Source organism: Ranitomeya variabilis, chromosome 1 (genome assembly GCF_051348905.1).
Source record: "Ranitomeya variabilis isolate aRanVar5 chromosome 1, aRanVar5.hap1, whole genome shotgun sequence".
NCBI classification, from domain to species: domain Eukaryota; kingdom Metazoa; phylum Chordata; class Amphibia; order Anura; family Dendrobatidae; genus Ranitomeya; species Ranitomeya variabilis.
In genome coordinates this window covers 116,286,620-116,311,735 of record NC_135232.1, presented here as the reverse complement: position 1 = coordinate 116,311,735, position 25,116 = coordinate 116,286,620, and the positions used below count along the sequence as shown (strand labels likewise).

The 25,116-nt window shown below is 42.4% G+C and overlaps 1 protein-coding gene across 1 annotated transcript in view; it reads left to right on the top strand.

The window, feature by feature from the left end:
- The window catches only part of NAIP (NLR family apoptosis inhibitory protein), a 68,875-nt gene that overhangs the window by 460 nt on the left and 43,299 nt on the right, over positions 1–25,116 (top strand). Inside the window, 6 exon segments of the mRNA XM_077280681.1 lie at positions 88–682; positions 2,027–2,126; positions 6,816–6,897; positions 7,540–7,591; positions 10,418–10,457; positions 18,565–18,613. Coding sequence (XP_077136796.1) covers positions 91–682; positions 2,027–2,126; positions 6,816–6,897; positions 7,540–7,591; positions 10,418–10,457; positions 18,565–18,613 — 915 coding nt within the window. The 5' untranslated portion in view covers positions 88–90.

The window sequence follows — 25,116 nt, the reverse complement described above, 5'->3', positions numbered from 1 at the left end:
CTTTTTGGGTGGCTGATACAAACTATAACCGTAATATGGATTTTGGTGAGCTGGAATAACTATTTTAAAACTGAACTTTTCACATAGGCAATGGCATCTGCAAACCCAAATGAGGATGGGAAGAATAACAAGGATCTTATTAATTTCAAAGAACTTGATATAAAGATCTTGGAAAATGCATTCGCAAAGTTTTCGGACCTTGATATTAATGTTCCCAAGTATGTTGCTGACGGCAATGGAAAACATGCAGCCATACGTCGACGTCTGGGAACTGGTTACAATGAGAAGATGAGATGGGAAGCCAAGCGACTGAGATCTTTTCTCCTTGATGATAAATTGTTGTCTTGGGCAGCCATGGAGATGGCCGATGCTGGGCTGTATTTTACGGGTGTTGACAGTAGCATGCAGTGCTTCTGTTGTGGAATTGTTCTTTTGTGCACCAGTTTGAAATATTCTCCCCATGAACAACATTTACATTTTAACCCCTCTTGTGGATTTATTCAAGGGAAAGATGTGGGAAACATTTCTAAGTATGAAGTTCGTGTCCAAACTTTAGAGACTGGTCAAGAGTCTCCAGAAGCATACCGAGAAGAGGAGGTCAGATTGAGCTCTTTTACCAATTGGCCGTTTTATGCAAAGATTCAGCCTGTACAACTTGCAAGTGCAGGATTTTACTTTACTGGTAAGCACCTAAATACAGTATGTAAGTTATAGTGTAATATAAAAGAGGAGAGCAGAGCAGTACAACAAGCAAAAAATAAAGAGTCCGGGAACAAAAAGTTCCCAAAGGCAAAGACGAAACTTTGTATATAGAAGTCCAAAAACAGTAGCAGCATATCGTGATCAGTGGAAAAAAAGGAGCTTTTACTTAGCTCATGACAGCGACGTTTCAGTTCGGACAAATGAAAGGCTTGAAAAAGGTTAATTTGTCCGAACCGCAACGTCGCTGTCATGAGTACTTCTAAGTTATAGGGTAGGTATCTGGAAATATGACATACTATGCATACCAGGGCAACCTGTCTCTGCAGTAGGTCTCCTTGTATAGTATGATACTTCATCAGCATGAAGCTTTTAATCTCTGAATAATTTGCAACTTACTGTATATTTCTGTCGCAGGTTGGGTCTACAAGTATGGAGTGGGCTCAGGAGTTGAGCCTCCTCAATAAACTGGTAGTGCCAACACCTGCCTCAAACAGCAAAGATCAGAGGTAGCCTTATGAAGACCCTTTTCACTGTACCCTCTTGGTACACTTATGACACAGTCACAGCCAGAAGAACATTATTCTGCATTAGTGAGGAAATGCAGTATATAGAATAAGTGATCAAGTGATTGCAGGTTCAAGTCTGTAAAAGTCCGATCTATAAAAATATAACATTAATTAAACCAAAGTAAAAGGCATGAAGGTAAAAGAAACAAAATCCTGTTTTTTAGTGAATCACCTCCCTCCAAAATGCAAAAAAAGTGATCAAAATGTCCTATGCACCCAAAAATGGTACCAATGAAAAAAAGTACAGCTTGCCACACAAAAAGCGACAGCTTGCCACGCAAAAAAAACCCAAAATAGCCATTAGACAGCTTGACCGACACAGGTTGACCGGTTTCAGCCTTCAGAATATGGTAATTTTTACTGTACACTGAATGCCATAAAAATAACCCCCCCCCCAAAAAAAAAAAACCAACAATTTTTTGTCATCATTTCACCACTCTCTTTTTTTTTTTTTTTTACATTTTTTAGTGCACCATATGGTAAAGCGAATGGTGTCAATCAAAACTACATAGCCGTCATGTTGATGGAAGAATAAAAGTAGTTGCGTCTATTGGAAGAGGGGAAGGAACAAAAATTAAAGTGCGCAAACTAAAAATGGCCGGGCCCTGAAGGGGTTGAATTTAACAAGAAATATGTATCGTCATTTTTACATAGTTGTTATAAACAGAATAAAAATGTGTAAGAGTGATGTCACCTCACTTCAGCCTCTTGAGATTTTCTCCAAGTAAATGAATCTGTTTTTGTTTCTCTCCTTTCAGGTAGAAGAGATATTGTCCGGTGCTTCTCTTGTGCTGGCTGCCTAGGACACTGGGAGGAAAATGATAATCCCTGGAAAGAACATGCCAAGTGGTTCCCTGAGTGAGTCACGGTCCCCACAACATGTAGAGAATAAATCTATACTTGTGGCCGATGTTTGCTGTATGTTTGGCTAATGGATTAGTAATCTATATTCAGCCGGCATGTGTCCAGAGCTTGATCAGCTATATGTTGGTGTAGTCTGCCTTTCATTACAAGCGCTCCTTGAGGAAAAAAGATACCACCAATAATAACTTATAGTTACATAGGTGAGACGTGCGCAGTGAATATGCTGGCAGATTTTGCTATGGTTTATATCAAATATCCACCAATCTGATATGATCAGAGCCTAAAACAAGAAAATAGGATTGCCATTCTTCTGCGTAGCATCGATTCAACATTAATCATTAGTAGATAATTAATTTTTTTTCATTATAGACTTGTCCCCTTTATACAATACATTTTTTGCATCTAGGGTACCATAAGTTGAGAAAAAAAAGTTTTTGTAGTGACAGTGACTTTACATGCCACATGTGCAGCAAAGCATGTAAATGACTTTGACATCCATGGTAATGCATAAAACATTCAAGGACGGTATATGGATGCAACAAAACTAGCTCCAAAGTCCCAGAGCAGTATTATTATTATTTATTATTATAGCATCATTTATTCCATAGCACTTTACATCTGAGGAGGCGTATACATAATAAAAAACAAGTACAGTAATCTTACACAATACAAGTCACAACTCACGACTGGTCCAGGAGGAGAGAGGACCCTGCCCGCGAGGGCTCACAGTCTACAAGGGATGGGCGAGGATACAGTAGGTGAGGGTACAGTATGGAACACGCAACATCCGAATATTTTGCACATTAGTGTCTTTTCTTAGGATTGGATACCTTAACCATGGTGGATACACCTTATAATCCTTTTACATGAGCCAGAAATCACTGTAGGAGCACTCATTTCTGCTGATCTGCTGCGTTCACACGTTCAGGTGTTTGATGCAGTTTTAGAAAACAGAAGTGGATTCAATAGAAGGAGCAGTGTCATTCTTTTCTTTACAGGTGGTTTCCATTTATGATCCATTTCTGGTTTTGACTTCAAAAACTGTGTTAAAAGGAACTGTCAGGTGATTCAGCTGCCCAAATCACGAGCAACATGAATCGCAGCCTGGCTGCGTTATTGCAGCCAGATCTATTATGTTATGAAAACCTCTGGCGTTTCAGAAAAAATGCACTTTGTAAATCTGGCCAAGGCTCATAGCTGTGGACCAGACTAGTCCAGCAGGCTCTTCCCAGCGCTGCTCCAAATGACTGACAGATCTCCCCCTATGTACACAGGAGGGAGAGGCCTGTCAATCACCAGCAGTGGCGCTGGGAGAAGCCAGCTGGGGTCAGCGGTGGACTGTTCTGGTCTCCAGCTACGGTCCCCAGTCTTCAATGTATATTTTGTCTCAAATGCCGCAGCATCATTCAGCCATGCTGGGGTCATGCTTCCCGTGGTTTTGGCAGCATGAATCTCCTGACAGTTTGTCCTGAACATAGATACCCAACATAGACAAGTAGGCAACCACCCGATGAACAAGCAAAACACTTGTTTGTTATGTGCGGAGATTTTTATATTTGCATAGCGATCATCACTATTGGCACATTTTCCTGTGTAATCAGATGTGCTGCCACATACCATGATATGCTATGTGCACAGAATGATCATATCAGCAGTTGTTCTGTTTTTAAGGATTATTATAGGACTTGGGGGGTGGTGTTTTACTTGAAGCACCACTTGAGCATTGTTTTTTATTGTAGAGCTGTAGCGGTGCTTCTAATTTAAGGTCCCAGCCCCTAGTTATACCTACCAGACACCATCTTCACCGTCTATTGCAGCCGTTCCCTTCGGCCATTTTGTGACCGGCTGTAGCCCTAGTGTTTGCTGGACTGCCTTTTTATACAGCACTTATCTGCACAGCTCGTGCATAGTCACAATCCCCCCTCCAACTTCTGTACTGCCCCTGCCCACAGCATTGGCAGAGCAGGTCTCCTAATCATGGCTCTCTTTCCCCCAGCCATGTGCTTGTTCCAAGGCCCTGTTGTCTTTATAGGCAAATATAGTGATAATGGACTTTAGGAGAAGCAATGGCAGACCATTAATGTGTCACAGTTAAGAAGCAGAAACTCTGCAGTGGAACAAAGCACATGAACCAGAATTGTCACTGAAAGAGTAGTGCCCCATCCCCCCAGGAACAAGGAAATGAAAGAGGCTGTGAGCAATGTCCTGCTGAACATAAGAGTTGATAATAGCTGTATGTACTAAAGCAAAACCAAAAGAAATGAACTGGAGTATTAGTCGGCATACATATATGTAAGAGCATGTCCATACTGGCCATTAAACGGAAAAAACAGATAGAAACAAAATGAACATATATTCTGCTGTAAGTAAGTAAAAAGCAATAGTGCATATAAATAACACAGGAAACTTGGTAAACATTGTTTTTGAATTAAAAAAAAGTGGAAAAGCCATCTCACCAGCAGCCCCAATGTGTACCTCATGGAAGGGTCCTGGGACCCTCCAAATTAGGTATAACTTGTCGCTGGTGGGATGGTTTTTAAGCTTTTTTTTTTTTTTCAATCAAAACTAGTTTTTACTAAGTTTTCTATGTTATTTATATGCACTATTGCTTTTTTCTTACTTGCTTACAGCAGGGTACATGTTCATTTTGTTTCTGTGTTAGGTTTTAACTATATGTGCTAGCTGTACTTTGTGTTGTTCTGATTTATAAACAGATACATGTATAAATCTGTGAGATAACAACATGGCCGGGCAGTATTGTATTGTATCATTCACTGCAAGCATTGCTTCTGGGGGTTAGCACACAATGCCAGGAGGCTCCCCATGTTTGTATGCAGGATCCAGGCACACAATCTATATGCAATGTTTGTTTTGTGAGAATATAATGAAGAGTCTGCTTTTCTTGATTTTTTTATGCTTTTTTTATTTATACGTTTTTCCCAACACAACCCCAATAGCGTCAAATACATTTTTAGTTCTGCTCCGCTCCTTTCTGTGTTATGTATCTGTAGACGTGATGTCACCTACCCTGCTCACCTCCCGATGTGGAAGTGAGTGGAGCAGGACTAAAGCGTTAGATAACTGTTGGATGAATGATCGATCAATGAACCTCTATCATTCCTGATTTCCCCATACACTGGGATGCTCGTCTCAGTCAAGCATTCAAGAGTTCGTTATGATGCCAGACTCCTCTAGTGATGACACATATCCCTGCCAAATAAGAGGATCCTCCTGTGAAATTCCAAGGGCTGCTTCCTTATGTCCCTGAACATCATCTGTCTTGGGAGAGTCAAGAGGACGCCATACAAATTAGATGGTATACCGATCCCACCAAAATCTGCAGGCTTTTTGCCAACTTTTATCCACTATGTATGGTGCCTTAAAGGGCCACTGTCACCCCCCTCCAGCCGTTATAAACTAAAAAAGCCACCTTGTGCAGCAGTAATGCTGCATTCTAACAAGGTGGCTCTTTTAGTTTTAGGTTCAAGTATACCCCAAATAAAGCGTTTTTATACTTAGCCACAATTCCTGTCTCTAGCCAGGTAGGCGGGTCCTCACTCCCCAGCTTGACCGAGCTCCTCTGCCGTCACTCACATCTTCCTGCGCTTTCGGCGCCGCCCCCTCAGCGCTGTTATCGTTTCAAAACCGGCGCCTGCGCTGTGTACTGGTGTCTTGCGCAGACGCAGTAAGCTCTGGCCGTCTGACATCCCAGCCAGGCTTGCACACTGCGCCTGCGCGGGCATTGCGGCCAGCCACCTTTGGAATCCCCGCCCCGCACTGTGTAATGCATTATGCACAGTGCGGGGCGGGGTTTGCAAAGGTTCCACCTATACAGAATATTCTGTGTAATGGCTGATACCAGAGAACAAAAGACATCCACAGAACACCAGGATGGATCTGCTGCACAGCAAATAGCTGTAGGACCTGCGATGATGTCACTGCCATGTGATTAGGGCAATCACATGGCAGTGACGTCACCGCAGGTCCTACAGCTATTTGCTGTGCAGCAGATCCATCCTGGTGTTCTGTGGATGTCTTTTGTTCTCTGGTATCAGCCATTACACGGAATATTCTGTATAGGTGAAACATAAATATATACTGATAAGAAGACGTTTTCCGGGGATTCCAAAGGTGGCTGGCCGCAATGCCCGTGCAGGCGCAGTGTGCAAGCCTGGCTGGAACGTCAGACGGCCAGAGCTTACTGCGTCTGCGCAGGACACCAGTACACAGCGCAGGCGCCGGTTTTGAAAAGATAACAGCGCTGAGGGGGTGGCGTCGAAAGCGCAGGAAGATGTGAGTGACGGCAGAGGAGCTGGTCAAGCTGGGGAGTGAGGACCCGCCTACCTGGCTAGAGACAGGAATTGTGGCTAAGTATAAAAACGCTTTATTTGGGGTATACTTGAACCTAAAACTAAAAGAGCCACCTTGTTAAAATGCAGCATTACTGCTGCACAAGGTGGCTCTTTTAGTTTATAACGGCTGGAGGGGGGTGACAGTGGCCCTTTAACCATTTAAGTTTCTTTTGGATCCTTTATGTATTAGTATCCTGAATGGATTTACGTACAAAGCTTGTAGACCTATATCATCTTCCAATTGCTTTTGATAATATTCCTTTTTCTCAAAAGATATTTGGTCGGGTGATTTAGTTTATGCAAATTACAAACATTATTTTTTTCATCTTAGGTGCAATTTTCTCATAAGTAAGAAAACTCCAGATGAAATTAAAGAGCTCATAAATTCTTACCAAGGATTTCATGGATTCACAGTGAGTTCCTAGAACATTGTTTTGTGCATTACAAGAGTTCTTCTGGGAGAATCAATTAGATAATATATACCTGAATTGCTTAGCTGACGTGTGCAGGATAGGAAGTGGTTTTAGATTTAGGTAGCTCTGCTCATACTGGTTTTATGGCTTTCGTTTTAACAGGATCTATGATGGATGTGTAACTTCCATCATGATCTGTCCTGATCAGCTACACAGATTTACTTATAAGTTGTCCATCAGGTACTCATCCAATAGTACTATTTTTCTGCCTTCCATCCTGATATTCCAAAAACAGAAACCAACAAATTAACAGACTGGTGTGAACACGACCGTGGACTCTAATGGTCCTAATAGATTATGATGGCTATATCAAATGGATGCCAATAGGCCAGAGTGAACAGACCAATGTCTGTCAGATTTTAGGCTTTCAGCCATGTTCCATAGACTTTGTTAACATCTGTGTTTGGAAGTGGGTCAATTAGGGTTTCCATTAAGCTTTCTAAGGGGTCTGTCAGTATTCATTTGGATCCATAAAAAAAACATATCGTTCACAGCATCCTGGCTTCTTTCAAAAATTGTCTTAATAAATAAATTGAATTCTAGTAAAGTCTGGTAACTAAAATGTAATACTGTATGTTATAGGGGAAACATTTCCTTTCTGGAGTCATTGACAGTGCTCAGCCCAGGCAAACAAGTAAGTGACTTTTTACTAGAATTTATACTGTAGTACATTGTCACTTTAGAATAAATGCTAGAACATTGGATAATGGTGCCATCACAAGAACACTTGTTGCTTAACCCCTTAAATGCCACATTCTATAACAAACATGACTCATAAGTGGTTAGCCAGAGTTGGAGCGCTCTCTTTCACTTTAATGGAGCTTTCTGGCAGAAATCGTCAACTCTACATTAAATATGAAATAACAGTGTACAAAAAGGATAGATAGCACTGTTCTACATATTTTGAAAATCTGTCAGGTTCAGTTATGAAATGAGCCATTTCTTAATGTTTTTGACCTCCGGAATTCAAATCTGACAGTGGAACTTTTTAGTTGGTTCCCGTTTCTATGCTATGAGTTTTCCTTTTACTGCTATATATAATTAATGAAACCAATTATTGTCACTTGTACCTCAGCTCAAGGCAAAAGTAAACAAAAAAAGCACTAAAGGCAAACAATTATTCTTATTAAATTGCAATTTTATTAAATATGCAATAATTATATATATTAATTTAAAAAAAAGACCAATGCCTCTAAGTGAGGAACATCATTACACATACCTATTTAATGTATGATATCATTGATAAAAACCATGCCTGTTACTATCCATTTTAAGATCTAAATATCATAAACCAGTACTCTCAATGCGATTCTTGAGATTTGGAATAATTATCGCGCAGAGAGCATGAACTGTGCTTATAATAACATTGAGGCACTCCAATATTTAGTGTGCTTTAAGTATTCTGCTTAAATTTATATCTATAAGCAGTGCCGCACTCTAAAATAGATGTCTGCTAAAAAGAAAAAACATAGTTTAAGTGTCATCGAATCATAATTACCGTGGTGTGCGATGTCCAAACCTTGTTCCTCCACCCCGACACGCGCGTTTCGTCCACACTTCTTCAGGGGGCCACACGCAGAGTACCTCAATAGGCGTGTGTAATGATGTCCTCAGCCAACGATGTTCCTCACTTAGAGGCATTGGTCTTTTTTATGATTAATATACAGAATTATTGTATACTTAAAAAAATTGCAATTTAATAAGAATAATTTTTTTGCCTTTGGTATTTTTTGGTTTACTTTTGCTTGAGCTGAGGTATAAGTGACAATAATTGGTTTCAATATTTATCCATAGCGCAAAGTTACTTTTTGGATCAAATTGTGTTGATTAAATTATATATAATTAATGCATAACATTTTCAGTGCTTTGAAACATTATTTTTTGCAAATTATAAAAATGCAGAATATTTATTTATGCCAATTTTCTTTATATGTATTTATTATTTATTTATTTACATTTATATTTATTCTTTATCTTGATATTTATTTAGAGGAAACTTAACAGCAATTTATATAACTAAAACATGTCTAAACACTATTGTGAATTATACAAAACCTACAAGAAACAAAATGAGCAAAAACCCTGCTGGCAGGTTTTTTTTTCTCATTTTGTTTCTTGTAGGTTTTGTGCGCTTTATGGCCAATGTGAACTTGCATTTATGTGCTGCATGTATGCCAACTTAATCCAAGCTCAATTTTTGTGTTTTACTATTGTGAATTATGAACAGTTACAGAAATTGCACTACAAAATTTGGTCCTTAGTCAGTGACAACGCTTTTTTGTTTGTTTCTTGTACTCCTGCTTTGGATCGTCTCTTACAATTGTCCAACAGTAATCTGCGAGCATTGATGGATTTCATTTTCCTTGATATCTTTTCTCCATAGTCGCAATATCTTAGTAAAATCTCTCACCGTGCTTGTCGCTCATTGCTCCGCAGTTTGGTGGAAAAAAGTATAGATGCGAATGTAAGAAATGTATCTTTAACGATGTGTTACAGCCAAGATCCACATATGTTTTGATGAGATTTTCCGCCAACTCTTCTTAGTTATCTGCTCTTGAGTTTCCCAAAAAATTAGTCACCACTAATGCGAACGCTACCATGCAGCATTTTCTTTGCCCTGCAACACACGGAGAAACTTCTCATCTTGAAGAAACTTATGAATCTGATGTCCAATAAAGACTCATTCCTTTATCTTTGCTTCACTCAAACTTGGATTTTTTTCAGTGAGATACTTGAATAATTTAGCATTTTTATTCATTGCCTTTACAAAGTTTTTCATTAGGCCCAATTTAATATGCAATGGTGGTAACAAAATCTTATGGGGGTCAATAAGTGCTGGATGCAGTGAATGTCAGGGAGGCCAGTCTCTCTTATTGTACAGGGTGGGCCATTTATATAAATACACCTGGGTGGGCCATTTATATGAATGCACCTAAATAAAATGGGAATGGTTGGTGATATAAATTTCCTGTTTGTGGCACATTAGTATATGGGAGGGGGATAACTTTTCAAGATGGATGGTGACCATGGCGGCCATTTTGGATCCAACCTTATTTTTCCAATGGGAAGAGGGTCATGTGACACATCAATCTTATTGAGAATTTTGCAAGAAAAACAATGGTGTGCTTGGTTTAACGTAACTTTATTCTTTCATGAGTTATTTGCAAATGTATGACTGTGTTCAAAGTGTTGCTCATTGTATTAGATTGTCAATGCATCCCTCTTGTCCCACTCTTGACACACTGATAGCAACACTGCAGAAGAAATGCTAGCACAGGCTTCCAGTATCCGTTGTTTCAGATGCTGCACATCTCGTATCTTCACAGCATAGACAACTGCCTTCAGACGACCCCAAAGATAAAAGTCTAAGGGGTCAGATCGGGAGTCCTTGGTGGCCATTCAATTGATATATTGCTGGACAGAACAGCAATTGTTAATGTGATCATTTGGCTCTCTCCAGATCATTGGGACTGGAAAAGGCCTTCCCATGCAACCACTGGGTAAGATGTGAAGCACATCTATTGTAGCATGTTGTGTGAAGCCCTAAAAAATGGCCTAGAGAATCCAAAGAAGATACTGCTGGAATTGCTAAAGCTGGATTTTACTACACAGGTTAGATCTGATTCTTTGACAATGAAAAAATGAATTGTTTAATGTATTCTCTCTTAAGCCTTTTTCACATGTACTGGAGATACTTGCACACATACAGGTGCTTCTCACTAACTTAGAATATCATCAAAAAGTTAATTTATTTCAGTTTCAGTTCAGTTTGTAGAGTCATCACAAACAGGGTGATCTATTTCAAGTGTTTATTTCTGTTAATGTTGATGATTATGACTTACAGCCAATGAAAACCCAAAAGTCATTACCTCAGTAAATTAGAATACTTTATAACACCAGCTTGAAAAATTAATCTTAAAATCCCAAATGTTGTCCTACTGAAATGTATGTTCAGTAAATGCACTCAATACTTTTGGTCGGGGCTCCTTTCGCATCAGTTACTGAATCAATGCGGCGTGGCATGGAGATGATCAACCTGTGGCACTGCTGAGGTGTTATGGAAGCCCAGGTTGCTTTGATAGCAGCCTTCAGCTCGTCTGAATTGTTGGGTCTGGTGTCTTTCATCTTCCTTTTGACAATACCCTATAGGTTATCTATGGAGTTAAAGTCAGCCGAGTTTGCTGGCCAATCAAGCCAGTGATACTGTTGTCTTTAAACCAGATATTGCTACTTTTCCCAGTGTGGACAGGTGCCAAGTCCTGTGGGAGAATGACATTTCCATCTCCAAAAAGCTTGTCGGCACAGGGAAGCATGAAGTGCTCTAAAATTTCCTGGTAGACGGCTGCACTGACTTTGGTCTTGATAAAACACAGTGGACCTACACCAGCAGATGACATGGCTCCCCAAACCATCACTGATTGTAGACACTTCACACTAAACCTCAAGCAGCTTGGATTGTGGTCTCTCCACTCTTCCTCCAGACTCTTGGACCTTGGTTTCCAAATTAAATGCAAAATTTACTTTAATCGGAAAACAACACCTTGGACCACTGAGCAACAGTCCAGTTCTTTTTCTCCTTGGCCCAGGTAAGATGCTTCTGGCGTTGTCTATTGGTCATAAGTGGCTTGACACAAGGAATGTGACACTTGTAGCCCATGTCCTAGATACATCTGTGTGTGGTAGCACTTGAAGCAATGACTCTAGCAGCAGTCCACTCCTTGTGAATCTCCTCCAAATTTTTGAATCTCCTTTTCTTAATAATCCTTTCATCAAAAATCCTTTTTTTCCTTCCATTCAACTCTCCATTAATATGCTTGGATACAGCACTCTGTGAACAGCCAGCTTCTTTAGCAATGATCTTTTGTGGCTTACCCTCCTTGTGGAGTGTGTCAGTGACTGCCTTCTGGACACCTGTCAAGTCAGCAGTCTTCCCCATGATTGTGGAGCCTACTGAAACAGACTAATTGACCTTGTTAAATGCTTAGGAAGCCTTTGCAAGAGTTTTTTTGTTAATTATTCTAGTTTACTGAGGTAATGACTTTTGGGTTTTCACTGGCTGTAAGCCATAATCATCCACATAACAGAAATTAACACTTGAAATGGATCACTCTGTTTGTAATGAATCTATATAAAATATGAGTTTCATTTTTTGTATTGAAGAACTGAGATAAATTAACTTTTTGATGATATTCTATTTCAGTGAGAAGCACTTGTAGACTCATTCAAATCAATGGGTCTGTGCACATATCAGTGTATTTCCACAGACTGTGTTTCCATGTGCAAAACACGTTGACATGTCTGTTTTTTGCCAGCAGCATGGTGCATAATACGTCCCGCACACGTGCACATTGATACACAGGTGACATCTGTTTGTCATCAGTGTGACATGTACAGGTTCCTGGGAAAAAGCAGTACAGTTAGCATTGTTCCCAGGCACTGGGTGCTGAAGCCAGCTCTCATCATTGTCACCTGGTCTCCCTGCGATCAACGTCTGTGCATCATGCGTATTCAATAAATACATTTTTTTTTTAAATGGCGTGGCGTCACCCTTTATTTTCCTAACCAGCTGGGGGTTGGAGTTAATATTCTGGGATGGGGCCAATAGCCATAAAAGTTTCCAGCATATTAATAACAGCTGTTTGATATTAATAGGCTGGGAAGGGGCCATAGATATTGGCCCCCTCCTAGACTAAGAACAACAGCCGTCAGCTGCCCCAGAACTGTCCCATCCATTAGATACACCAAATCTGGCTCTTGGCCTCGGCTGTTCCCAGTGCTGTAGCAATTGGAGTAATAGACATCAAGCTCAGGGGTTGGTAATGGAGAGGTGTCTATCAGACACCCTCATTACTAACCCCATAGTCAAAATTAAAAGAGACACGCAGAGAAAAGTCCTTTAATTGAAACAACACTCCCCCACAATATCCCTCTTTTACCCATTTATTAACCAAAATAATTTAAACTTAAAGTAATCCGCACCTGTTCGCCGATAATTCATAATGCTGATTTCCCACAACAATCCGGATGATTGGTGAGTGGTCACATCAGTAATGTGACCGCTCACCATGCCAACCGGAAGACACTGAGCTGAGCGTGAGATCCGCTGCCTGTGACCGGCGGTAACCTTAATGACGTCACTGCTCTTCAATGCAGCCACATTCTCACACTCAGCTCAGTGTCTTACGGCTGGCATGATGAGCGGTCACCATCCGGATTGTCATTTGTCTTCAGCTTTATAGATTACTAGCTGAAGAGCCCGGCGTTGCCTGGGCATAGTAAATATCTGTGGTTAGTTATAGCACCTCACTTCTCTTATTTTCCCATCACGCCTCTCATTTTCCCCCTCACATCTCTCATTTTCTCCCTTTCACCTCTCATTTTCCCCCTCACTCCTCTTATTTTCCCCCTCACTCCTCTCATTCCCCCCTAACACTTGTCATTTCTACCTCACATCTGTCATTTTCCAATCACTCCACTATTTTCCCTCATTCCTCTCATTTTGCACTCACACCTTTTCATTTTGACCTCACACCCCTCATTTTCACCTCACACCTCTCATTTTCCCCTCAGTATATACATGTTTGTCATCTCCCTTATATATAGTATATGCAGCGCCCCAGAGTCCTGGTCGTTGCAGTACTGTGGCTCCGCCACTATGGGGAGCCATGGTGCGTCCGATGGCACTGAAGGAGTTCATCTGATCAGGTATCACAGACACCAATATGTTTCACAGCAGGGCCTCCGGGGGGAGCTAAGGGTTCTATTCATTAGGCCACTCCCCACCATAGTGGGTAAACTGGGGGTCAGGCAGGAAGTTAGAAGAGAAAGCTGACTGGATTGAACGAAGCAACACCTTGTGGCAGAGGGTGTTGTGGAGGAAGAGACAGTAGGGTCTCTGCCAGGGGTGGGATCCTGGCAGAGGCTTGGCATTGGAAAGAACGTAACGGGTCCGCGCCAGCTCCGGGAAGCGGCGGGATTCAAGAAAGGACTAGAAGCGAGATAGATTGTGCTGAGTGAGAAACGAGATCAAGCAATAGGAGAATTCCAGTAGGGGTCGTGCTGTAAGACCGAAGCAACACCCTACTGAGGCGCACTACCGGTGGCCGGAACGCCGAGGGAGTATTATAACATTCAGCTTCAAGCAATACTCTAAACAGCGGCAGGACAGTCAGTTTAAGGCGGGCTGTCTAACACATATCACCTATGAAGTCTTGGGAGGCAATTGCGGGAGAGGGGCGTCTCTAGGGTCCCGGAAGAACTCCAGGCCTACCCGACAAACGGGTGCCGTTCTAACCGTAACATCAGGGAGGGACGGACGATTAGAAGAACATCATTTAATCGAGTTGTGAGGGAACTTAAGAAACAGACACAACAGTTGTGGGGTACTTTCCGTAAGCACAGCAGGGGAGGACTACAACACATAGCGCTAAGAAGGAAGGCACCGATTTCCACCTGTGAAGAGAACTCTGGAAGTGCCATTGGACCGGCCGGACTTGCGCAGCCTGGTGAACCGTATTCTGGACTGAGGACTCAGAGATCTCCAGTAAAGAGGTAAAGAGACTGCAACCTGGTGTCCACGTTATTTACCGCGACCTGCACCCCACAACTGCACCGTTACAACACCACTTATTGCACCGGACGTCCCCCACTGACAGACAGGGCCACGGACCGGGTCTAGCCACCGTGACAACCCCAGGACTGAGACCTAGAGGCCTGGCTCCGGGTACCCCTCGGCCCTGCGGCGGTGTGGGGGCGCTCCATATACACCTGTATGTCATCTCCTGTATACAGTATATACCTGTATGTCATCTCCCCTGTAAATAGTATATACCTGCTGTATGTCATCTCCTGCTGTATATTGTATATACCTATGTGTCATCTCCTCCTGTATATAGTATATACCTGTATGTCATCTCTTCTGTATATACTATATACCTGTATGTCATCTCCTCCTATATATAGTATATACCTGTATGTCATCTCCTGTATAAAGTATATACCTGTATGTCATCTCCCCTGTATATAGTATATACCTGCTGTATGTCATCTCCTCCTCTATATACCTATACCTATACCTCTTTTATATAGTATATACCTGTATGTCATCTCCTCCTGTATATAGTATATACGTGTGTCATCTCCTCCTGTATATAGTATATACCTGTGTGTCATCTCCACCTGTATATAGTATATACCTGTGTGTCATCTGCTCCTGTATATAGTATATAGCTGTGTGTCATCTCCTCCTGTATATAGTATGTACCTGTATGTCATCTCCTCCTGTATATAGTACATACCTGTGTGTCATCTGCTCCTGTATATAGTATATATCTGTGTGTCATCTCCTCCTGTGTATAGTATATTCGTGTGTCATCTCCCCTGTATATAGTATATACCTGTGTGTCATCTCCTCCTGTATATAGTATATACCTGTGTGTCATCTCCTCCTGTATATAGTATATATCCGTGTGTCATCTCCCCTGTATATAGTAGGTACCTGTATGTCATCTCCTCCTGTATATAGTATATACCTGTGTGTCATCTCCTCCTGTATATAGTATATACCTGTGTGTCATCTCCTCCTGTATATAGTATATACCTGTGTGTCATCTCCCCTGTATATAGTATATACCTGTGTGTCATCTCCCCTGTATATAGTATATACCTGTGTGTCATCTCCCCTGTATATAGTATGTACCTGTATGTCATCTCCCCTGTATATAGTATATACCAGTGTGTCATCTCCTCCTGTATATAGTATATATCTGTGTGTCATCTCCCCTGTATATAGTATATATGTGTGTGTCATCTCCCCGTATATAGTATATACCTGTGTGTCATCTCCTTCTGTATATAGTATATACCTGTGTGTCATCTCCTCCTGTATATAGTATATACCTGTGTCATCTCCTCCTGTATATAGTATATACCTGTGTCATCTCCCCTGTATATAGTATATACCTGTGTGTTATCTCCCCTGTATATAGTATATACCTGTGTGTCTTCTCCCCTGTATAAAGTAAGTACCTGTGTGTCATCTCCTCCTGTATATAGTATATACCTGTGTGTCATCTCCCCTGTATATAGTATATATGTGTGTGTCATCTCCTCCTGTATATAGTATATACCTGTGTGTCATCTCCTCCTGTATATAGTATATACCTGTGTGTCATCTCTCCTGTATATAGTATATATCTGTATGTCATCTCCTCCTGTATTAGACCGCGTTCACACGTTATTTGGTCAGTATTTTTACCTCAGTATTTGTAAGCTAAATTGGCAGCCTGATAAATCCCCAGCCAACAGGAAGCCCTCCCCCCTGGCAGTATATATTAGCTCACACATACACATAATCAGACAGGTAATGTGACTGACAGCTGCCGTATTTCCTATATGGTACATTTGTTGCTCTTGTAGTTTGTCTGCTTATAAATCTGATTTTTATTTTTGAAGGATAATACCAGACTTGTGTGTGTTTTAGGGCGAGTTTCATGTGTCAAGTTGCGTGTGTTGAGTTGCGTGTGGCGACATGCATGTAGCGACTTTTGTGAGATGACTTTTGTGTGGCGACATGCGTGTAGCAACTTTTTGTGTGTCGAGTTGCATGTGACAGATTAGTGTAGCAAGTTGTGTGCAGCAAGTTTTGCGCATGGCGAGTTTTGCGCGTGGCGAGTTTTATGTGTGGTGCGTTTTGAGTATGTGCAAGTTTTGTGTGAGGCAACTTTTGCATGTGTTGCAACTTTTGTGCATGTGGCAATTTTTCCTCATGTGCAAGTTTTGCGTGTGGCGAGTTTTCCATGAGGTGAGTTTTGCACGTGTCACGAGTTTTGCGTGAGCCTAGTTTTGCATGTGGCGAGTTTTGCGCATGGCGAGTTTTGAGCGGTGACTTTTGTGTTTCGACTTTTATGTGGCGAGGTTGGTGTATGTGTGGTGAAATGTGTGCTGAGGGTGATATGTGTTCAAGCACGTGGTAGTGTGTGGCACATTTTGTGTGTGTGTTCATATCCCCGTGTGTGGTGAGTATCCCATGTCGGGCCCCACCTTAGCAACTGTACAGTATATACTCTTTGGCGCCATCGCTCTCACTCTTTAAGTCCCCCTTGTTCACATCTGGCAGCTGTCAATTTGCCTCCAACACTTTTCCTTACACTTTTTCCCCCGGTAGGCCCCCTTGCAGAAGTGGGCCCTCACCTCTCTATATGAGCAGTAGTTGGCACATTTACAAATGTCCAGACAAAATCAGCATCTCATCAGTTGATTATATAGAAGCAGAGGTACATTTGTGAATGAGGATAATGTAATATTTGCATGTAGCTGAACTTTGGGTACTCATAGTCATTGTTATTGGTGGGCCCTTGGCAACCCAGTCTGACGCTAAGGACTCATGCAGATGACCGTATTTTCTGAGCATGTGCGATCCAACAAAACTTCATACCACTGTTATTCTATGGGGCCGTCACATGTGTGATTCTTTTCTTCAGTCTTTCCCAGGAAAAAAACGCAGCATGCTTGATTTACATCAGATATTCGGATCACACTTAGCCACGAAAGTCAGTTAGTCTGTGGAAAACATCGGGCTGCTCTCAAATGACATCTTCTCCTCATCTGAGAAAATTGGATATCAGAATGAGCATACTCTGATGAAATTCTGATAAGAAATTACCAGAGTGTGATTTACACAATTGGACAGATTCTCTTGGATGAGAGAATATGTGAAGAAGCAGCCAACATTGTGAAAAACAAAATTTGTGTCGATCTCAAAACTTTTGGCCACGACTGTACTATTCCTCTGTCTTTCACCACAAACACAGATTGGAGCGGGAATTATCTATAGTTACTGAGGGACATTTGTTATAACATTTATGCCAGAAACTGCTCTAAAAGCCTTCCAAATTAAGGTGCACGTTATGACTCCATCATTTGCTAACTTTTTTTAAAGATTTTCTGACGCACGCAGTAATTTTAAAAAAAGTGGGTGAAGCTTATTAGAAGGGGCACACAGTTCCAGAAATTTACTATAATTTAGGCAATTTTTGAGGGTTAATTATGGTGCAAGTTTACACCAGCATGCGATGAGCTGGATTTATTCGGCAGCACTTTGTGCCAGTCTTGATGTCCTTCAGTGTGTTGTTGGTCTTCTGCAGGCACCAACTCTAGACTAGGTGTTAGGCTATGTGCACACGTTGCAGATTTGGGTGCAGAATTTTCTGCACCAAATCGGCATCTCCTGGCAGAATCCGCAGCTGCGTTTTTGATGCGTTTTTTTGCACGGATTTTATGCAGTTTTTACCACTGCGGATTTCTATTAATGGAGGGGTGCAGAAACGCTGCAGAAACGCACAAAAGAAGTGACATGCACTTCTTTGAAATCTGCAGCGTTTCTGTGCGGATTTTTCATCACCATGTGCACAACTTCTTTTTTTTACATTGATTTACATTTTACTGTAAATCACAGTGCAGATCTGCAGCATTTCTGCAGCAGAAAAAAACGCTGCAGATCTGCACTAAATCTGCATTGTGTGCACACAGCCTTATTGAATATATGCAGGACACACATTTACTGTCCTAAACAGCTTTTTAACTCCATGACTTGGTTTTATTTTTCAGATGTCAATTTTTACAGAAGAAAGAAACAAAGTCCAGAGATCTGGAAACTGTAAGCAATAGACAAAACTATTCAGCATCCTTCGGATGTTTGTGATTTTTCTCATATGTGAAAAAAGGAACAGTTTCCATCAGTGTCTTTGATACAATTTTCATTAGTGTTTGGTTAAGGTGTTCGTTTTTCTCATCAGTTTTTCTCCTATGCATTAAAAAACTACTCTTGCTGTCTATGGTTCTGGGCTCCCTGCTCTTAATGTCTACAGTTCTGGGCTCCTTGATCTTGCTGTCTATGGTTCTAGGCTCCCTGCTCTTGCTGTCTACAGCTCTGGACTCTCTGCTCTTGCTGTCTACGGTTCTAGGCTCCCTGCTCTTGCTGTCTACAGCTCTGGACTCTCTGCTCTTGCTGTCTACGGTTCTGGGCTCCCTGCTCTTGCTGTCTACGGTTCTGGGCTCCCTGCTCTTGCTGTCTACGATTCTGCGCCCCCTGCTCTTGCTGTCTATAGTTCTGGGCTTCCTACTCTTGCTGTCTACGGCTCTGATATCCCTGCTCTTACTGTGTGCAGCTCTGGGCTTCCCGCTCTTGCTGTCTAAGGGTCCCTTTCCACTTGCGAGGAAAACGGACGCGTGCAATCCGATAAAAAATCGGATTGCACTCGGACCAATGTTAGTTAATAGGTGTCTTTTGATTTGCGATTTTTTTCTCAGCCGAAATCGGACTGAGAAAAATCTGGATCGGCTGAGAAAAAAATCGCAGCATGCTGCGTATTGCTGCGATTCTCGGACGAGACTCGCCAATGCAAGTCAATGGGTGCGAGAAAAAAATCGCACAGCACTCGCACCATGCGAGTTCTGTCCGATTTTTACGCACCGGTGTCCTTTGAAAAGCCGGTAATTCAGCGCGGTGTACAGTAAAATCACACTGACAGGTTAGAATAGACTAGATATATACACATAGAATGTGTCTATATACATATATATATGTCAGTGAGACATCTATATATGTATATTTATATTTAATGCAGCACTAGATAGCATTAAAGCCGCTAATTCAATTGCCGGCTTCTCATTTCTCCTGCACAAACCCGACAGGATATGAGACATGGTTTACATACAGTAAACCATCTCATATCCCCTTTTTTTTGCATATTCCACATTACTAATGTTAGTAGTGTGTATGTGCAAAATTTCAGCGCTGTAGCTGCTGAAATAAAGGGTTAAATGGTGGAAAAAATTGGCGTGGGCTCCCGCGCAATTTTCTCCGCCAGAGCGGTAAAGCCAGTGACTGAGGGCAGATATTAATAGCCAGGAGAGGGTCCATGGTTATTGGCCCCCCCGTGGCTAAAAACATCTGCCCCCAGCCACTCCAGAAAAGGCACATCTGGAAGATGCGCCTATTCTGGCACTTGGCCACTCTCTTCCCACTCCCTGTAGCGGTGGGATATGGGGTAATGAAGGGTTAATGCCACCTTGCTATTGTAAGGTGACATTAAGCCAGATTAATAATGGAGAGGCGTCAATTATGACACCTATCCATTATTAATCCAATTGTAGGAAAGGGTTAAAAAACACACACACATGATTTAAAAGTAGTTTAATGAAATAAACACAGCGGTTGTTGTAATAATTTATTGTTCTCTCAATCCATCAGGAAACCCTCGCTTGGCAAAATAATAACCGCACAAGATACATACCTTCTGATGTCCGATCATGTCCCACGAGGTAATCCATCTGAAGGGGTTAACTAATATTACAGGCACGAGCTGCGATAAACCACTCACTGGTGCCTGTAATCCCCCGGGTGCTGAAAGGAAAGCAGGATCTGTACTTACATTGAGTCGCGGTGAGGCGCCCTCTGGTGGATGTTCTCATGAACTGCAGCCTGGGAACTTTTTCCCACGCTCCAGGTCATATGAGGACATCCACCAGGGGGCGCTGTTGTGAATTTGCTTTTTGCTCCCTCTAGTGGTTACTAGTTTTTTGACTCTGGTTTTTCTGTCATTCCTTTTATCCGCACCTGGGTCGTTAGTTAGGGGTGTTGCTATATAAGCTCCCTGGACCTTCAGTTCAATGCCTGGCAACGTAGTTATCAGAGCTAGTCTGCTGTGCTCTTGTCTACTGATCCTGGTTCCAGTTATATCAGCTAAGTCTGCCTTTTGCTTTTTGCTATTTGTTTTGGTTTTGTATTTTTGTCCAGCTTGTTCCTAATCTATATCCTGACCTTTGCTGAAGCTCTAGGGGGCTGGTGTTCTCCCCCCGGACCGTTAGACGGTTCGGGGGTTCTTGAATTTCCAGTGTGGATTTTGATAGGGTTTTTGTTGACCATATAAGTTACCTTTCTTTATTCTGCTATCAGTAAGCGGGCCTCTCTGTGCTAAACCTGGTTCATTTCTGTGTTTGTCATTTCCTCTTACCTCACCGTCATTATTTGTGGGGGGCTTCTATCCAGCTTTGGGGGCCCCTTCTCTGGAGGCAAGAAAGGTCTTTGTTTTCCTCTACTAGGGGTAGCTAGATTCTCCGGCTGGCGCGTGTCATCTAGAATCAACGTAGGAATGATCCCCGGCTACTTCTAGAGTTGGCGTTAGGAGTAGATATATGGTCAACCCAGTTACCACTGCCCTATGAGCTGGATTTTTGTATTCAGCAGACTTCCACGTTCCTCTGAGACCCTCGCCATTGGGGTCATAACAGGGCGCATCACCGCGACTGAAGGAAATGTAGGTCAATGACCTACATTTCATTCATTCGCCGGGGAATTACAGGCACGAGCACAGCTGCATTTAGCAGGGCTCCTGCCTGTAATATTAGTTAACCCCTTCAGATGGATTACATCGTGGGACGTGATCTGACATCTGAGGGTATGTATCTTGTGCGTTTATTATGTTGCCAAGCGAGGGTGTTCCTGATGGATTGAGAGAGCAATAAATTATTACAACAACCGCTGTCTTTATTTCATTAAACTACTTTGTAATCATGTGTGTGTGTGTTTTTTAACCCTTTCCTACAATTGGATTAATAATGGATAGGTGTCATAATTAACGCCTCTCCATTATTAATCTGGCTTAATGTCACCTTACAATAGCAAGGTGGCATTAACCCTTCATTACCCCATATCCCACCGCTACAGGGAGTGGGAAGAGAGTGGCCAAGTGCCAGAATAGGCGCATCTTCCAGATGTGCCTTTTCTGGGGTGGCTGGGGGCAGATGTTTTTAGCCATGGGGGGGCCAATAACCATGGACCCTCTCCTGGCTATTAATATCTGCCCTCAGTCACTGGCTTTACCGCTCTGGCGGAGAAAATTGCGCGGGAGCCCACGCCAATTTTTTCCGCGAGTTAACCCTTAAATTTAATAGCTACAGCACCCAAATTTTGCACGTACACACTACTAACATTAGTAGTGTGGAATATGCAAAAAAAAGGGGAGATGAGATGGTTTACTGTATGTAAACCATGTCTCATATCATGTCGGGTTTGTGAAGGAGAAATTAAAAGCCGGCAATTGAATTAGCGGCTTTTATGCTATCTAGCGCTGCATTAAATATAAATATACATATATAGGTGTCTCACTGACATATATATATGTATATATACCTATTCTATGTGTATATATCTACTCTATTCTAACCTGTCAGTGTGATTTTACTGTACACCGCGCTGAATTGCCGGCTTTTCAAAGGACACCGGTGCGTACAAATCGGACAGTAATACGGATGTCATACGGATGATGCGATTATAAAAAACGGATGATGCGATTAAAAATCGCATTGTACTCGCATGACACTCGCATGAAAATCGCATACGTTCCATCCGTTTTTTCGGTCCAGATTACGGACCGTTTTTTATCTCGCAAGTGGAAAGGGACCCTAAGGCTCTTGGCTCTCTGCTCTCGCTGCTGGGAGAGCTGAATGTGTAAAGGTACCTTCACACTGAACAACTTAACAACGATATCGCTAGCGATCCGTGACGTTGCAGCATCCTGGATAGCGATATCGCTGTGTTTGACACGCAGCAGCGATCAGGATCCTGCTGTGACATCGTTGGTCGGAGCTAGAAGGCCAGCACCTTATTTCGTCGCTGGATCTCCCGCAGACATCGCTGAATCGGTGTGTGTGACGCCGATTCAGCGATGTCTTCACTGGTAACCAGGGTAAACATCGGGTTACTAAGCGCAGGGCCGCGCTTAGTAACCCGATGTTTACCCTGGTTACCAATGTAAATGTAAAAAAAACCAAACACTACATACTTACATTCCGATGTCTGTCGCGTCCCCCGGCGTTCTGCTTCCCTGCACTGTGTCAGCGCCGGCTGGCCGTAAAGCAGAGCACAGCGGTGACGTCACCGCTCTGCTTTAGGGCCGGCGCTTACACAGTGCAGGGAAGCGGACGCGACAGACACCGGAATGTAAGTATGTAGTGTTTTTTTTTTTTTTACATTTACACTGGTAACCAGGGTAAACATCGGGTTACTAAGCGCGGCCCTGTGTGACCACACAGCGACGCTGCAGCGATCGGCATCATTATCTAGATCGCTGCAGCGTCGCTAAATGTGACGGTACCTTTAGGCTATGTGCACACATAAGAAAAGAGGTGCAGAATTTTCTGCACAAAATCCGCATCTCCTGGCAGAATCCGCAGCCGCGGATTTGCCGCGGTTTTTATGCGGAATTTTGTGTGGTTTTTATGTGGAATTGATGCAGATTTTCTGCGGTTTTTACCACTGCTGAATTTTAACAAGGAAAGGTGCAGAAACACTGCAGATCCGCACAAAAGTAGTGACATGTACTTCTTTGAAATCCGCAGCAATTCCGCACTGATTTTTCTGCACAGCTATTTTTTTCCCCATTGACTAACATTATACTGTACATCACAGTGCAGATCTGCAGCATTTCTGCGCGGAAAAATCCGCTGCGGATCCGCAGCAAATCCGCATCGTGTGCACATAGCCTAATAGCAGAATATGTGCTGAGCTTTATAGTTCTACTAATACTTCAGCTCTGCTTACCATATCTGTCACTCAAGCAGGAGAGCTCACTGTGCTAGAACCCAGGAAGTGAAAGAGACTGGAAAGCTCAGTGCTGCTTGAGAGACAATTTGAGAATACCTCTTTAAGTCAGATGGTGCAGGATGGAGTAGGTATTTCCTTCCCCTTCAGTGCAACTTACAGTGTCTGATTAAATTCAGCTGCATCCATTGGGTTGAGATACTGGGCGGCCTTGTGGTGGTTCTGTCCTTTTCTGAGTGTGCACCCTCTGTTGACCTGAATTGGAACCACACAAAAGAGGAAAAGATCTCACAAGAAATCAAGGTTCGGTGCCAATATAACTGTTTGATCTGATGTAAAAGGGTGAGATACTGTATTTGCAAAATTTAACAATCTTATGCAGGATCACTTCTTTCAAGAACCAGTCTATCACTTACTCCAAAAGTGAGTAACCTGCCCCCACAATGAGGATCCATCTTAACGATTACTTGTGATATTGAGCATATTTTTTATGTGTTACGGCTAATTTAGACATCCAATTTTTTTGTATGAGAGCTTTCTGTCATTTTCACAGATAGCACTTGTACCTGTGATAGCCTATGGGGCAATTCACATGTCTGTGATTTTTCACAAACTGAAATTGGCAATGCAAGTCAATGGGTCCATGAAAAAAAAAATCAGACTGCACTCAAATGACATCCAAGTGCAGTTTGATTTTCCCAGGTTGCCAGAATGGAGAAGGTGGAGAATTCTTTCTATATTATTTCTCCACGAGAAAAATGGATGACACTCGGACCACACTTGGACCATACTCTGATCAAAGTCGGATCAGAATAATAGAATAATCGGTCTGATTTTCTCTTACGAGTAAAAATCAGATGCGTGAATGATCCCTAAGTGTAATGGAGAATAAGGATATACGTCACTCTGTAATGCCGGGTTCTCATATATGACACCCTCCATAGGTAAAGTAGAAAAAGAAATTCAGCACTCCAAATGTGCAATGAAAAAGGTATAGCTTAATTAGAACTGCAATCCAAATAAATGTAATGTTTTGGTCTAACACAAAGACTTTCTTCAGACGGATTCCTGAACAATCAAGTAAGGCCGGTTTCACACGTCAGTGTCTCCGGTACGTGAGGTGACAGTTTCCTCACGTACCGGAGCCACTGACACACGTAGACCCATTAAAATCAATGCATCTGTGCAGATGTCATTGATTTTTTGCGGACCGTGTCTCCGTGTGCCAAACACGGAGACATGTCAGTGTTCGTGGGAGCGCACGTATTACACGGACCCATTAAAGTCAATGGGTCCGTGTAAAACACGGACCACACACGGACCTTCTCCGTGTGCAGTCCGTGTGGCGTGCAGGAGACAGCGCTACAGTAAGCGCTGTCCCCCCCCACATGGTGCTGAAGCCGCGATTCATATCTTCTGTGCAGCAGCGTTTGCTGCATAGAAGATATGAATAATAGTGTTTAAAAGAAAGATCTATGTGTCCGCCGCCCCCCCCACCCCCTGTGCGCCCCCCCGCTGTTCTGAAAATACTCACCCGCCTCCCTCGCAGTGTTCTG